General features: G+C 43.7%; 1 protein-coding gene across 8 annotated transcripts in view; it reads left to right on the top strand.

Annotated features, from left to right (window-relative positions):
* Positions 1–774: 774 nt before the first annotated feature.
* Positions 775–14199, top strand: part of EXOC6B (exocyst complex component 6B) — a 434911-nt gene continuing 421486 nt past the window's right edge. For all 8 annotated transcript variants that reach the window (XM_067533650.1, XM_067533651.1, XM_067533652.1 and 5 more), the window contains exon 1: positions 775–943. In XM_067533650.1, the coding sequence (XP_067389751.1) occupies positions 831–943 (113 nt within the window). In that variant the 5' untranslated portion in view covers positions 775–830. The remainder of the gene's footprint in view (positions 944–14199) is intronic.

A 14199-nucleotide genomic window follows, 5' to 3' on the forward strand; every position in this document is an offset into this window, starting at 1 on the left:
GAGGTCTCCCCCAATGAAGGGCTCTGGGGAGTAGGTCTGACAGGGTGTGGGGGTCCCCAGTGAGGGGCTCTGAGGGGCAGGTCTGACAGGGTGGGGTCTCCCCCAATGAGGGGCTGTGGGGGCAGGTCTGACAGGGCGGGGTCACACCCCAATGAGGGGCTGTGGGGGCAGGTCTGACAGGGTGTGGGGGTCCCCCAATGAGGGGCTGTGGGGGCAGGTCTGACAGGGGGTGGGGGTCCCCCAATGAGGGGCTGTGGGGGTCAGGTATGAGAGGGAGGGGTCACACCCCCAGTGATGGGCTGTGGGAGTAGGTCTGACAGGATGTGGGGGTCCCCCAATGAGGGGCTGTGGGGGCAGGTCTGACAGGGTGTGGGGGATCTCCCCCAATGAGGGGCTGTGGGGGCAGGTCTGACAGGATGTGGGGGTCCCCCAATGAGGGGCTGTGGGGGCAGGTCTGACAGGGTGTGGGGGATCTCCCCCAATGAGGGGCTGTGGGGGCAGGTCTGACAGGATGTGGGGGTCCCCCAATGAGGGGCTGTGGGGGCAGGTCTGACAGGGTGTGGGGGGGTCACACCCCAGCGAGGGGCTGTGGGGGTCTCTCCGGGCCCAGCCTGCCCGCTACGCCCCCTTCTCGCCAGGACTCCATTTCCCGGCATGCCGGCGCGGGCGGAGGCGGGGACGCGGCGCGGCGCGGCGAGGGGGCGCGGCCGGCTGGCTGGCAGGCGGTGAGGCGGAGCGGGGCAGGGCTGGCCGGGGCAGTGGCTCTGGCGGGTGGGTGGGTGAGGCTCGCTGCGTCCCAGCCGGGGCGGACCCGGGCCGGGAGGAAGCCCATGGAGCGGGGGAAGATGGCGGAGCTGGAGAGCCTGGAGACGGCGGCGGAGCACGAGCGGATCCTGCGGGAGATCGAGAGCACGGACACGGCCTGCATCGGCCCCACGCTCAGGTACAGCCGGGCCCCCTCCCGCCTCGGTCCCGAACAAGAACCCCCCCCCCCCCCGTATCCCCACCAGGGAGCCCCCAGCACCCCTCAACAGAGGGACTCCCGGCTTCCCCCAGCAGGCCGCCCGCCGCTGCCCATCCAAGCGGGGAGCCCCTTTGACCCCTCTAAACAGGGAACCCCGGCTCCCCCAGCTGGGAGACCCCGGCTCCCCATCATTCCCCCGCCCCCCACGTCCCTGTCACGCCCCTCTCTGCCCCATGCAGAGGGACCCCAGCTCTGCATCCCCGCTCTCGACAGGGAGCCTTCAGCAGCGCTCAGGGCAGAGACTCCTGGCTCCCCTGGCTCCGCCAGATCCCTCCTTACTTCCTCCCTAAGCAGGGAGACATCCCCTTCGCCCCCCCCCAGGACTGCCTGTTCAGACAGGGGTCCCTCTACCTCTAATTCAGAAATGGCCACTCAGGGTGTCCTTGATGATTGACCCTCTAAACCCCCAAACTAAACAAAGGACGACCCTCCTTTTCCCCTATGAATATCCTAAACTCCTGAGGAAGGGGGTTTCTCCACATCCCCTAAGGCGGTTATACCTGATGTTTCACCTATTCCATGGCACAGGCTGCCAGGCAGACAGTCATTGCGTCCGCCTACCCTAGCTGCTGCCTTGAACCCAACCAGCTGCACCCCCATGAATCTCTGCACTCATTTCTTCCTCCTTTACCAAGGGCCCTTCTCTCTCTCCTCCAAACCCTGCTTCAGAGCCATCTCCTGCCAGGAACCCCCCTGACTTTAGTCTCTCCCTTCTCTCCACACTTCTGATTTTTATGAACTCCTGTATTGTGCCTTGTCTCCCTCTGTTTGTAAAGTGCTGCGTGGGTTTATGGCACTGTATAAATGATGGTGGTTAATAACGCAGCAGGAAGGCAAGCCAGTGAAGGGATTTGAGGAAGGAGTGTGGAGTGATGTTGTTGGAGCAGCAGGATGAGAAGACTACCTTTTTGGATAGACTTTGGATAGATAGTTTTGAATAGACTTGCATAGTCGGCTAGATGTGGGAGGTGACTAAGGTACAGGCCAGGGCTCTAACTGTAGTGCTGGAGAGGGAAGAATGGATTTTAAATAGTGACACGAACATAAAAACACAAGATTGGCCGTACTGGGTCAGACCATTGATCCATCTAGCCCAGTGTCCTGTCTTCCAACAGTGGCCAGTGACAGGTGCATCAGAGAGAATGAACAGAAAAGATAATTGTCAAGTGATCTATCCCCTATCGCCTTTCCCAGCTTCTGGCAAACAGAGACAAGGAATGCTTCAGAGCATGGTTTTGCACCGCTGCCCATCCTAGTGAATAGCCATACTCCATAAATTTATCTAGTTCATTTTTGAACCCTGTTATAATCTTGGCCGCAACATCCTCCAAAGAGTTCCACAGGTTGACTGTGTGTTGTTCATTTTAAAACTGCTGCCTATTAATTTTATTTGGTGACCACCCCCTTCCCACCCGTTTTTGTGTTATGAGAAGGAGTAAATAACACTTCCTGATTTACTTCTTCCACACCAGTCATGATTTTATAGACCTCTATCATATCCCCCCCTTAGTCGTCTCTTCTCCAAGCTAAAAAGTCCCAGTCTTATTAATCTCTCCTCATATGGAAGCTGTTCTTTGTCCCTAATAATTTTTGTAGCCCTTTTCTGTAACTTTTTCAATTCCAATACATTTGTTTTTGAGGTGAGGCGACCAGATCTGCATGCGGTATTCAAGATGTGGGCATACCGTGGATTTATATAGAGGCAATATGATATTTTCTGTCTTCTTATCTATCCCTTTCCTGATGATTCCTTATATTCTGTTAGCTTTTTTGACTGCCGCTGTACATTGAGTGGATGTTTTCAGAGAACTGTCCACAATAACTCCAAGATCTCTTTCTTGAGTGGTAACAACTAATTTAGATCCCATCTTTTATATGTATAGTTAGGATTATGTTTTCCAATGTGCCTTACTTTGCATTTATCAATATTATATTTCATCTGCCCTTTTGTTGCATAGCCACCCAGTTTTGTGAGATCCCTTTGTAACTCTTCACAGTCTGCATTGGACTTAATTATCTTGACTAGTTTTGTATCATCTGCAAATTTTGCCACCTCACTGTTCAGCCTTTTTTCCAGGTCATTTATGAATATGTTGAACAGTACTGGTCCCAGTACAAACCCTTGGGGGACACCACTCTTTACCTTTCTCCATTCTGAAAACTGACCATTCATTCTTACCCTGCATCTCCTAACCAGTTACTGATCCAGAATAGGACCTTCCCTCTTATCCCATGCTAGCTTACTTTGCTTAAGAGCCTTTATTGAGGGACCTTTCTAAAAATATAGGTATACTATATCCACTGGATCACCCTCGTCCACATGCTTGTTGACAACCTCAAAGAATCCTAGTAGATTGGTGAGGCATGATTTCCCTTTACAAAAACCATGTTGACTATTTCCAAACAAATTATGTTCAATTATGTGTCTGATAATTCGGTTAGTTTCAACCAATTTTGCCTGGTACTGAAGTTAGGCATACGGGTCTGTAATTGCCAGGATTGCCTCTGGAGACTTTTTTTTTAAAAAATGGCATCACATTAGCTATCTTCCAGTCATCTGTTACAGAAGCTGATTTAAATGATAGGTTATATAGCGTGGTTAGTAGTTCTGCAATTTCACATTTGAGTTCCTTCAGCACTCTTGGGTGAATACCATCTGGTCCTGGGTGACTTATTATCATTTAAAATTTCTCAGTTTATTCCAAAACTATCTCTAATGATACCTCAATCTGGGACAGTTCCTCAGATCTGTCACCAAAAAAGAATGGCTCAGGTTTGAGACTCTCCCTCACATCCTCAGCCATGAAGACCGATGCAAAGAATTAATTTAGTTTCTCTGCAATGGCCTTCTCTTCCTTGAGTGCTCCTTTAGCATCTCAGTTGTTCAGTGGCCCCATTGGTTGTTTATGGTTTCCTACTTCTGATGTACTTAAACATTGTTTTGCTGTTATTTTTTTGGGTCTTTGGCTAGTTGTTCTTCAAATTCTTTTTTGACCTTTTTACACTTCTCTTGCCAGAGTTTATGCTCCTTTTTTCCTCAATAGGATTTAGCCTCTACTTTTTAAAGGATGCCTTTTTGCCTCTGTTTCTTTTCTTTTGTTTTTTAGCCACAGTGGCACTTTTTTGGTCCTCTTACTATGTGTTTTAATTTGCGGGTATACAGTACATTTAAATCTATTATGGTGTTTTTAAAAGTTTCCATGCAGCTTGCAGGGATTTCACTTTTGGCATTGTACATTTTAATTTGTTTGACGAACTTCCTCTATTTTGTGTGGTTCCCCTTTCTGAAATTAAATGCTACTGTGGTGGGCTGCTCTGGTGTTCTCTCCCCAGCCCCAACGCTCCGGGATGTTAAAGTTTATTATGTTATGGTCACTGTTACCAAGCGGTTCACCTCTATATTCACCTCTTGGACTGGATCCTGTGCTCCACTTAGGACTAAATCAAGACTTGCCTCTCCTCTTGTGAGTTCCAGGACTAGCTGCTTTAAGAAGCAGTCATTTAAGATGTCAAGAAAGAATGTTTATCTCTGCATCCCATCCTGAGGTGACATGTACCCAGTCAATATGGGGATAGTTGAAATACCCCATTATTGCTGAGGTTTTTTATTTTTAAAGAAATCTAATCTCCCTGAGCAGTTCACAGTCACTATCACCATCCTGGTCAGGTGGTCGGTAGTATAAGCCCACTGCTATAGTATTATTCAAGCATGGAATTACTATCCATAGAGATTCTGTGGTACAGTTTGGTTCATTTAAGATTTTTACTTCATTTGATTCTACGCTTTCTTTCACATACAATGTCACTCCACCACCAGTACGACCTATTCTGTCCGTCTGATATATTTTGTACCCTGGTATTACTGTGTCCCATTGATTATCCTCATTTCACCAGGTTTCTCTGATGCTTATTGTATCAATAGCCTCATTAAATATGAGGCACTCAAGTTCACTCCTTTTAGTATGTAGACTTCCAGCATTTGTAAATAAGCACTTAAAAATTGTCACTTTTTAGCTGTCTGCCATTATGTGATGTAATTGAGTGGAACTCTTTTTCATTTTCTCACTATTCTCACTTTCTCTCATCATATTCTTCCGGTGTTCTATCATCTTCCTTGTCCTCCTTACTAGGATATAGAGAGTCTCCATTAATATATCCTTCCCAAGGGATGTCTCTGTCTGAACCACATACTCCTCTGTACCTGTCGGCTTTCCCCCAGCCCTTAGTTTAAAAACTGCTCTATGACCTTTTTAATTTACGTGCCAGCAATCCAGTTCCATTTTGGTTTAGGTGGAGCCCATCCTTCCTGTATAAGCTGCTCCTTTTCCAAAAGGTTCTCCAGTTCCTAATAAGTCTAAATCCCTTTTCCTTACACCATCGTCTCAGCCATGCATCGAAACTCTACTGTTCTGCCTGTCTATCTGGCCCTGCATGTGGAACTGGAAGCATTTCAGAGAATGCTACCATGAAGACTCTGGGCTTAAATTTCTTACTTAGGAGCCTAAATTTGGCATCCAGGACCTCTCTTGTATCCTCCCCTATGTCATTGGTACCCACATGTACCATGACACTGGCTCCTCCCCAGCACTACAAATGAGTCTGTCTAGATGTTTTGAGAGATCTGCAACCTTCGCACCCAGAAGGCAAGTCACCCTGTGGTTCTTCCAGTCATCGCAAACCCAGCCATCTGTTTCTCTAATGATCGAATCCCCTGTTACTATTATCTGCCTCTTCCTAATAACTGGAGTTCCCTCCCCCAGAGAGGTGCCCTCAGTGCGAGAGGATACCATGACGTCATCTGGTAAGAGGGTCCCAACTGTGGGATCGTTTCCCTCTGCTCCAGTTTGCTGTTCTCCTTCCCTGAGATTTTCATCCTCCTCAACAGTACAAAGGCTGTCAAATCAGGGATAGGACCGTTCTACTGCGTCCTGGAAAGTCTCATCCGTGTATCTCTCTGTCTCCCTTAGCTCCTCTAATTCAGCCACTTTGGTCTTCGAAGTCTGTACGCTGTCTCTGAGGGCCAGGAACTCCTGGCACTGAATGCACATATATGCCACCTGCCCATAAGGCAAGTAATCATACATGCTGCATTCAGTGCAATAAACTGGATAGCTCCCACTCTGTTGCTGGACTTCTGCCGGCATGCTCTTCTGATTCCTGCAGCTCTTTCCTTTATTGTTGATTTGTTTTTATCAGGGGGTGTTTATCGCCTTAAGTTTAAAGAATGTTAATGAAGAAATGTATCTAGCCCCCCTCTCCCTCCCTGGCTAAACTCCTTTGCAAAACTCCCATTAGCTGCACCTATTACTAGTTCCCATTGAAAAACATTGGGATCAGTAAATGCTTGAATGTGTGGGGGATGGAGGAGCAAAAGACGATACTAAGGGTGACCTGGCAGAGGGGGGTGGAGGTGTTGCGGCTGTAAGGTATTGCCTTGGGACAGGCTTTTTTTCAAGCCTTCTGTATTTGGAAGCAGGTGTCCTGTCTAGTGAGTTCTGGGCGGAGGATGGTGAGGAGGGCATAAGCTTCTAATAATTAGACACCGTCTTGAAAATTAGTTTACTAACCTTCCACTCTGAATCTCTGCTTTATAACTTTTCCTCAGAAACTCTGGAAAAAATGGTGCTTGGTTGTGTGCATATTTACATGTTTTTTTGTAGAAGTCACCTCTGGGCTGGAGAGGAGTGTGAAATCTTCTTGTTCCTTTCTGCACCCTCCCTCTCCATTACAGCCAGATACTATCCTCACGTCATAGTTCTGGCAGGGACTGAAGCATTTCTCATCAGCCCAGGGGTGAGATGCATCAAGAAGTTGAAGATAAAACATTGTAATCTGAAGCCGTGGCCTGTTCCCCAGGGCCTTGCCTGTAGTTGTTTAGACTCGGCATTTGGCTTCTCTATGATCTGATGATTTTCTTTTTATTCTAGGCTTTTCTTTTTGTCCTGTCTTGCTTTAAGGAGCTGTGATGTGACAGAATGTTCCATATTCTACTGATTATTTTTAAACTCACATTTCTGGGTCTGATTTCCTCAACCCCTCCAAGGAGTGTTTGTATGAAATGTTTGTTCTTTGATAACCATAACAAACTGTCACATATGATGTGAGGATGCCTGTTTGACAATACGCACATACAGGCAGAACGTGCAGATTTCACCACAAATCCCAGAATCTGTCTGAATGTTGTTCTTGTAACCGTTGTTTTATGGGTTTTTATTTTTATCTCTTTCACAAAAAGTATGACTAATTGCAAAGCCATGGATATGGGTACAATTACTATCCTGATGACGATATACGTTAATGGTTCTGTTTGGTTAATGGATCCTTTGTTCCCTTATTAAATATCCTCTTCTTCGGTAGTTCTTGCAGAACCCTCCTTCAACAGGAAAAACTCTTTGCCTGCTGTGTGAAGCTGCTGACTTTTTTTCTGTCCCATGTATGTAAATGAAGGAGGTTGCATGGCTGTTAAGGTTATTGCGGCTTTTCGTTCACCTCTGTGCTTGTTTCTGCAGTTCTGGAGTCCATGTTTCATCCTTTTCTTTTTCCTTTGTGATGCAGTTTACAATTTCGCAGCAGTGATTCCTGCTGCATTGTTAATCTGGGAGACATGATATTTTTCTATGTAGTCATAGTCTGTTTTCTATAAGGAATCACCTGATTTCGTATGTGGTTTTGTAATTTTTAGATAAAGTAAATTATACCCACTTGGCATCTGTTCCAGCTATCCAGACTGCACATTATTTACAACCCTGGCCTGATGGGAACCAGTTTTATACATAAAATAAACTACTTTTATTTACGCTCCCTCACCCCCAACCAAAACAAAAAATCCCCACCAAACAAAAACCCTAACAAATTCCACATAGTGAACATGGTGGCGGTCTGTTCTGAGTAGCTCATGGAATGCTAATGATAGAGTAAGCAGCTGATATTTACAATCCACTATACTCCGATCCCTCATGTTAAAGGGTAGAAGAGTGTTATTTTAAAAATGTATCTTTAAAAACCAGTTCATTTCCTCATGTTACCAAAAATTGAGATTAAAACTGATATTTCTAAAACTCCTTTTACTTTGCACTATTCTTTTTGCAATTTCAGTCTTCTTTTGTAATAAGTGTTCAGTTTCTCCTTTGTTTATAGCTGCTTTTTGGTTTGTGTGCATTAACTGTTGAGCTTAGAATTGCAATGGTACAGGGGAATATTTAAATCCAAACAACTGTTTTCTTAAAAAATATTGCAAACATTTATCTTGCTATCAGGTTTATGTAAAACCTTCTAATTTTTACAAAACCATAACTTCTGTAGTTAATCTGCCTGCATGCCTGTGCCTTCAAATGAGCAAATGTGTGTAAACTTTCTGACAACATTGATCTTCGAATATGGTCACAGGATCAGTGTCTGTCTCTGAAACATAATTGTATCTGCATTTGTGTAGTGGCAGGAAACCCTCGTTTTGTGACATTATAAGATTATAGTTTGGTTATGGTGCAGAAATATTAACGTGGTGCAGACACAATCTCTGCCTGTGCTATAGGGAAATGGTGCTGGAATCCTGCTAGCAACGGGGGCTTGTCTGCACACATTTTTGCCTTGCTTAGTTACACTAGTTTCTATGTATGTTAAAAGGGGTACAATCTCCTAGCGTGGACACTATTACAGTGGTATAAAAGTGCTTATATCAGTGTAGCACCAGGGAATAAACAACACTGATATAACACTTCATATCCCTATAATTGTGTCCACACTGAGGTGTTTTACCACTTTATATCAGGTTCTACGTTGATAGTTATAATAAAGACTGTGGAGACCCACCCTAGTTATATTTAAATGGTCATTTCTAGTGGGGTTTTGATTCCTGTGTGGACAGTGTCTTTCATTGCAGTCAATTATTTTCAGAAGTCGTTCTGTAAATATTAACAAGCAAGTACTCCTTCAGAAGGACAAGGTGGTTGTTAACACACTTCAGGTTGACAAATGAAGTGCATGTATTGTGGATGCTGTCATACAGGTCTAATGTGCATCTAGTTCAGCCCTTCTGTGCTGAGCATTGTAGAAAAACCAAAAATAAGAGTTCCCTGACGTACATTTACTAGTGTCTTGTCCAGTCTAGTTTAAAAATTGCCAAGATATGAAGTTTCCCCAGCTTCCTTTGGGGAAACTATTCCCCTGCCTAATAAGTCCTGCTGTCATAACAGTTGGAGTATTTATTTTTAAGAGACTCTTTTCAGGTTCCTTACAGCTATCAAGTTGTGCAGTAACTACCTATGTAACCATGCCATCTTATTATTGTGAATTTGGCCTCCCTCTGCCTACTTCTGGGCTATGGTTTGTTATGTTAATGTGTCGTGTCTTTTTCAAATTAGATTATAAACTCTTTGGAGCAGGGATCTGATTAGGACCGTTGGACGCCACTGGAATACAAATAATGAATGTCAGGATATCTTTCCTGCTGTTCAGCCCAAGTGCTTCCTTTACTAATTATATCCAATCACTCCTAGTTACACTCCCTTGTACCACCCTAAATAGTTCCTCTCCTCCCCATTGTATTTACACTTTTCAATTACTTGCAGATCATTTTCATGTCTCTTCTATCCATCTAAATTTTTGTACCATCACTGAGGTATCTAATCACCCTTGAGGAAAAATGCCTTTCTGCTCAAAAAACGTCTCTACCCAAGTTCTAGCACTTTGATCTTTCAGACTTCCCCATAATCAATTCTTCGTTGCTCTTCACTGAACTCCCTCCAGTTTGTCTAGCTTCCTGGTGATGTGGTGAAGTTAATTTATGCTATGTGAAATCACACCAGAACAGTATAGAGGATAGCTGTTACCTCCCTCCTTTGTGACTGGGTGCCTCTGCATGTCCCGATCAACATCAAACCCTTAAAAAAAAAAAAAAAAAAAAGTCTATCTTGTTGCAAGCCCATATCTAAATTTCTGTCCATTATTACTCCTCAATCTTTCAGCATTGCTCCTTTCCAAATGTCTCCCTCCCATTAAATGTGTGTGATGTATTATTTTTTTGTAAGACTATATTATCTTAATTTTTTATTGCTGGATCTCTTTCTGCCTCTTTTTAAACATTTCTTTACATCCCTCTATTATTTCTCTGGCCTCACTAGCATTTGCGCCTCCTTCCAACTTATTATCATGTGTATTTCATTTAAAGTGTGGTTTACTCACTCTTCTGGATTCCTAATAAATGACGTATAGATTCATAAAGTTTAAGGTCAGGAAGGTGCATTAGATCATGTAACCTTCTGTTGCAACACAGGACATTTAAATTTCACCCAGTTACCCCTGTATTGAGCCCAGTAACTTGTGTTTGGCTAAAACACATCTTTCAGAAAGGAATCCAGTCTTGATTAGAAGACATGAAGAGATGGAGGGAGCATCCACCACTTCCCTGGGTAGTTTGTTCCTGTGGTTAGTCACCCTCACTTTTAAAAGTTTGTGCCTTATTTCTAATTTGAATTTGTCTGGCTTCCACTTCATGCCAGTGTTTCTTGTTCTGCCTTTCTCCACTAGATTAAAGAGCCCTTTAATATCTGGTATTTTCTTCCTGTGAAGGTACTTTGACACTGTAATCAAGTCACCTCTCAGTCTTCTTTTGGATAAACTAAACAGATTAAACTCTTAAGTTTCTCCCACTGTAAGGCATTTTCTTCAGCCCTCAAATAATTTTTGGTGCTCTCTTCTGCACCCTCTTCAATTTTTCAACATCCTTTTAAAAAAAAATATGGACACCAGAACTGTTTGCAGGTTTCTCCAATGCTGTCTATATGGAGGTAAACGCCTCTGCCCTGTTCCTTCTTGCTCCTCCCCTGTTTACACATCCACGGATTGCATTAGCACTTTTTGCCAAGGCATTGCACTAGGAGTTCGTATTGAGTTGCTTGCCCACTATGATCCCTAATCCTTTTCAGAGTCACTGCTTTCCAGGATACTGCCACCTCCCCCCCCCCCTCCAGTTCCCCCCCATTCCAAGATGTATAGCTTTGGATTTGGCTGTGTTAAAATGCATTTTGTCGAATGGGCCAAGCTTCAGATTGCTCTGTATGGTTGCCCTGTCCTCATGATAATTTACCACTACGCCAGTCTTTTTGTGTCATCTGTAAATGTTAGCACAGATTTTTGTATTTATTTTCAGATCATTGATGAAAATGTTGAATAGAGTCAAACCTAGTATTGATACCTGTGGAACGCCACTAAAGAAATATCCCCTTTGGGGAGTGTTCATCAATATACAACTACTTTTTGAGATCAGTCAGTCAACCACTTCTTAATCCATTTAATGTGTGCTTTATTGATATTATGTAGTAATTTTTTAATCAAATATCATGCAGTACTAAGTCAAATGCCTTTTAAAAGTCTAAGTATATGACATCTATGTGGTTACCTTAATCAACCAAACTTCAGCCTCATCAGAGAATGAAATCATGTTTGTTTGACAAGACCTTTTTTCTGTAACCATGTTGACCAGCATTCCTTGTATTCCCACCCTTTAATTCTTTATCAGTTGAATCCCAAATTAGTATAATTTATTTTGCCTTGGATTGATGTTGGGGTAATTTAGAGTTTTCTGAGGTTATTCCACTTGTCATTTTTTGCACAACGATAGCACTCTTCTAGTCTTCTGGAATTTCCCCAGTATTCCAAGACTGATTAAAACATTATCAGTGGTCCAGAGAGCTCCTCGACTACCTCTTTGATAACTCTTGTGTGCAAGTTAACTGAGCCTGCTGATCTATTAGGAATAAACATTTTTCGATATTATCTAACATCCTCCTTAGGTACTAATAGACTGGAAAGTACTTCATCAAGATGCAAGTACATCATCCTGCTTCTTTTCAAATACAGAAGAGAAATGTATTAAAGCTTCAGTCTTTTCTGCCTTTTTATTACAACTTTACCATCTCTGGGCTTGTCTTCACTTACCTCGGAGATTCGGCGGCAGTCGACCGGAGTTATGCAAACTACGCAAAAAACTTGCGTAACTCCTGTTGACTTCTGTGCTTCTATTCTCTGTGCCGTCTTCACTGCACTGTGCCGACGGGAACCGCGTTCCCGCCGATGCAGCACTGCGCCACTTGAGAAGGTGGTCTTAATACGTCGATTTCTGGATCGACTGAGCCGGTCTTCACTGATCGCTCAGTTGATCCAGATAAATCGATCTGGCGGTGGTGAATTTGCAGCCGTCAGTGAAGACATAGCTTCCATCTAGTAACAGGTGTAAGCCATTGCTAGGAATCCTTTTGTTCCTGTTATACTTAACACACTTCCCTGTCCTTATTGTCTTTAGCCCAATCCCCAATGGATTTTTTCCCTTATATCTTTAGCTTCTCTTATCAATTAGAATTGGTCCTAAAATAAGTTTTTTTTAATCCCCCCTTTTTTCTCCATACAGCTCTTCCTAAATCAGTACATTGGTCTACATAATTTCCTTTTTATGCCACTAGTTTTAAGTCCACCTGAGTTTCTCTTATGAACTGAAATAACTTTTCAAACCAGGATTTTGAGAAGCACTGTATCAAATAAAATCCAAATATCTGTCTCATTCCTTTCATCTACTATATTAGTACTTTTATCAAGAACAGTAATGAAGTTTGTCTTGCAAAATGTGTAGATTATAAAAATGCTGTAAAGCTTCAAAATCCTTCCTTAAACTCCTCTCTGTGATAATGCCTGCAAAAGACTCTTGAATGGGCAGGCTGCCGGTGTGCGGTAATGCGCCTTATGAAGCTGTTCATAATCCTTTCATTCTTGTGCTGCTCCATTGTCTCTCATCTTAGACTTATATTGTAAGCTGTTTGGGTGCAGGGACTCTCTCTTTGTTTGTCTGCACGGTGCTTAGCACAGTGAAGCCTGACTGCTGATTGTGGCTTCTAGGTACTGCTCTAATAGAAGAGTAATAGGTGTCTAAGATCCTGATTCTCTGCTTTGCCACAACAAGTGGCCTGGGGGGGAGATTGTCTAGTTTGTGTCCTTGTGGCTTTGAGCCAGGTGTTAATCCAAAAATGCCAAAGGTGATCGCTGCTGTTAGGTGTCTGTTTAGGGTGTCCAGTATGAGAGCTCTTGGGCATAATTTTTCAGATGTTCTGCTCACCCACAGCCTCAGGTGAATGGGAGTGTGTGTGCTCAGTGCTTCTGGACACCACGCTTTGGATATCTTGGGTTAGGTACTCAAAAATGGAGGAACCCCAAATGGGAGGATGAAAATGTTGGCCCTAACCTCTCTACCTCGGTCTGGAAAATGAGGCTCTCTCTATTGCAGGAATGTTTTGAGCAATAGCTATGCTGTTATGACTCCCTGGTTCTCGGAGTGAATCTGAATCATCTAGAGCTAAACATGGGGGCTGCTTTGACCTATGCTAGCTGGTTATGGTTTCTAAAGGTCCATTCTCTAGCTGAGTATTTCCAGGGAGCAGTGCACTCTGGCCTTACCGTTTCTCTGTCCTGACATGTTTTCTGCAGCGGGGCTCCATTGGGGAGAGTGAATGGGGCGATCATGTCTACTCTGCACCAGCTGAGGAAAACTTCCTTTCCCTGCACGGCTTGAGCAGTGCAAAGGGGCCTGAAGGCAGCCAAGAATGTGGTCTATTGTTTGTGTAATGCTTTGAAGATGAATGCTATGTACATTTATTATTACTGTCTGCATGTTTAAAATTTGTGTCTCTGTGTATAAGCCTTTTTACCTCTTACTTTACACCCTTAGGAATAATATTGCTCGTGATAGCCTGAGCTGGCTAAATCAGTCCCATATTTTACGAATTACTGTACAAACATGTAAACTGCCTCTAGAGGGATGTGTCATGAAGATATAGTCCTGACTGATTAGATGCTAACTTCTGTTTGCTGAGCTTACTCAGGAAGCTTGTTTATAACCGCAGTCAGTTTGCTACTAAAAGCCGAACAGGATTCTTTGGAGCATCTTCAATGCACTTGGTCCCCTCCCAGATGGGAGAACATAATGCAGTGAGAATGAAACTGCTCCGGTAGATGTGCCTCTGTTTATATGCCCATAATTATGTCTTTTAAAAGACAGCTTAAAGCATTGTTACCTGAATTATGTTAATATGCTACCCCATCAGCCCGATGCTGTCCAGCTCAAAATACCCTAGCGGGAAAAACATCACCAATTTCATTAATTCAGGTACTATGTTACTTTTCTTCTATGG

The sequence above is a fragment of the Emydura macquarii genome, unplaced genomic scaffold (assembly GCF_026122565.2).
Source record: "Emydura macquarii macquarii isolate MOO-44397 ecotype Brisbane River unplaced genomic scaffold, CSIRO-AGI_Emac_v2 contig_3345, whole genome shotgun sequence".
Taxonomy (NCBI): domain Eukaryota; kingdom Metazoa; phylum Chordata; order Testudines; family Chelidae; genus Emydura; species Emydura macquarii.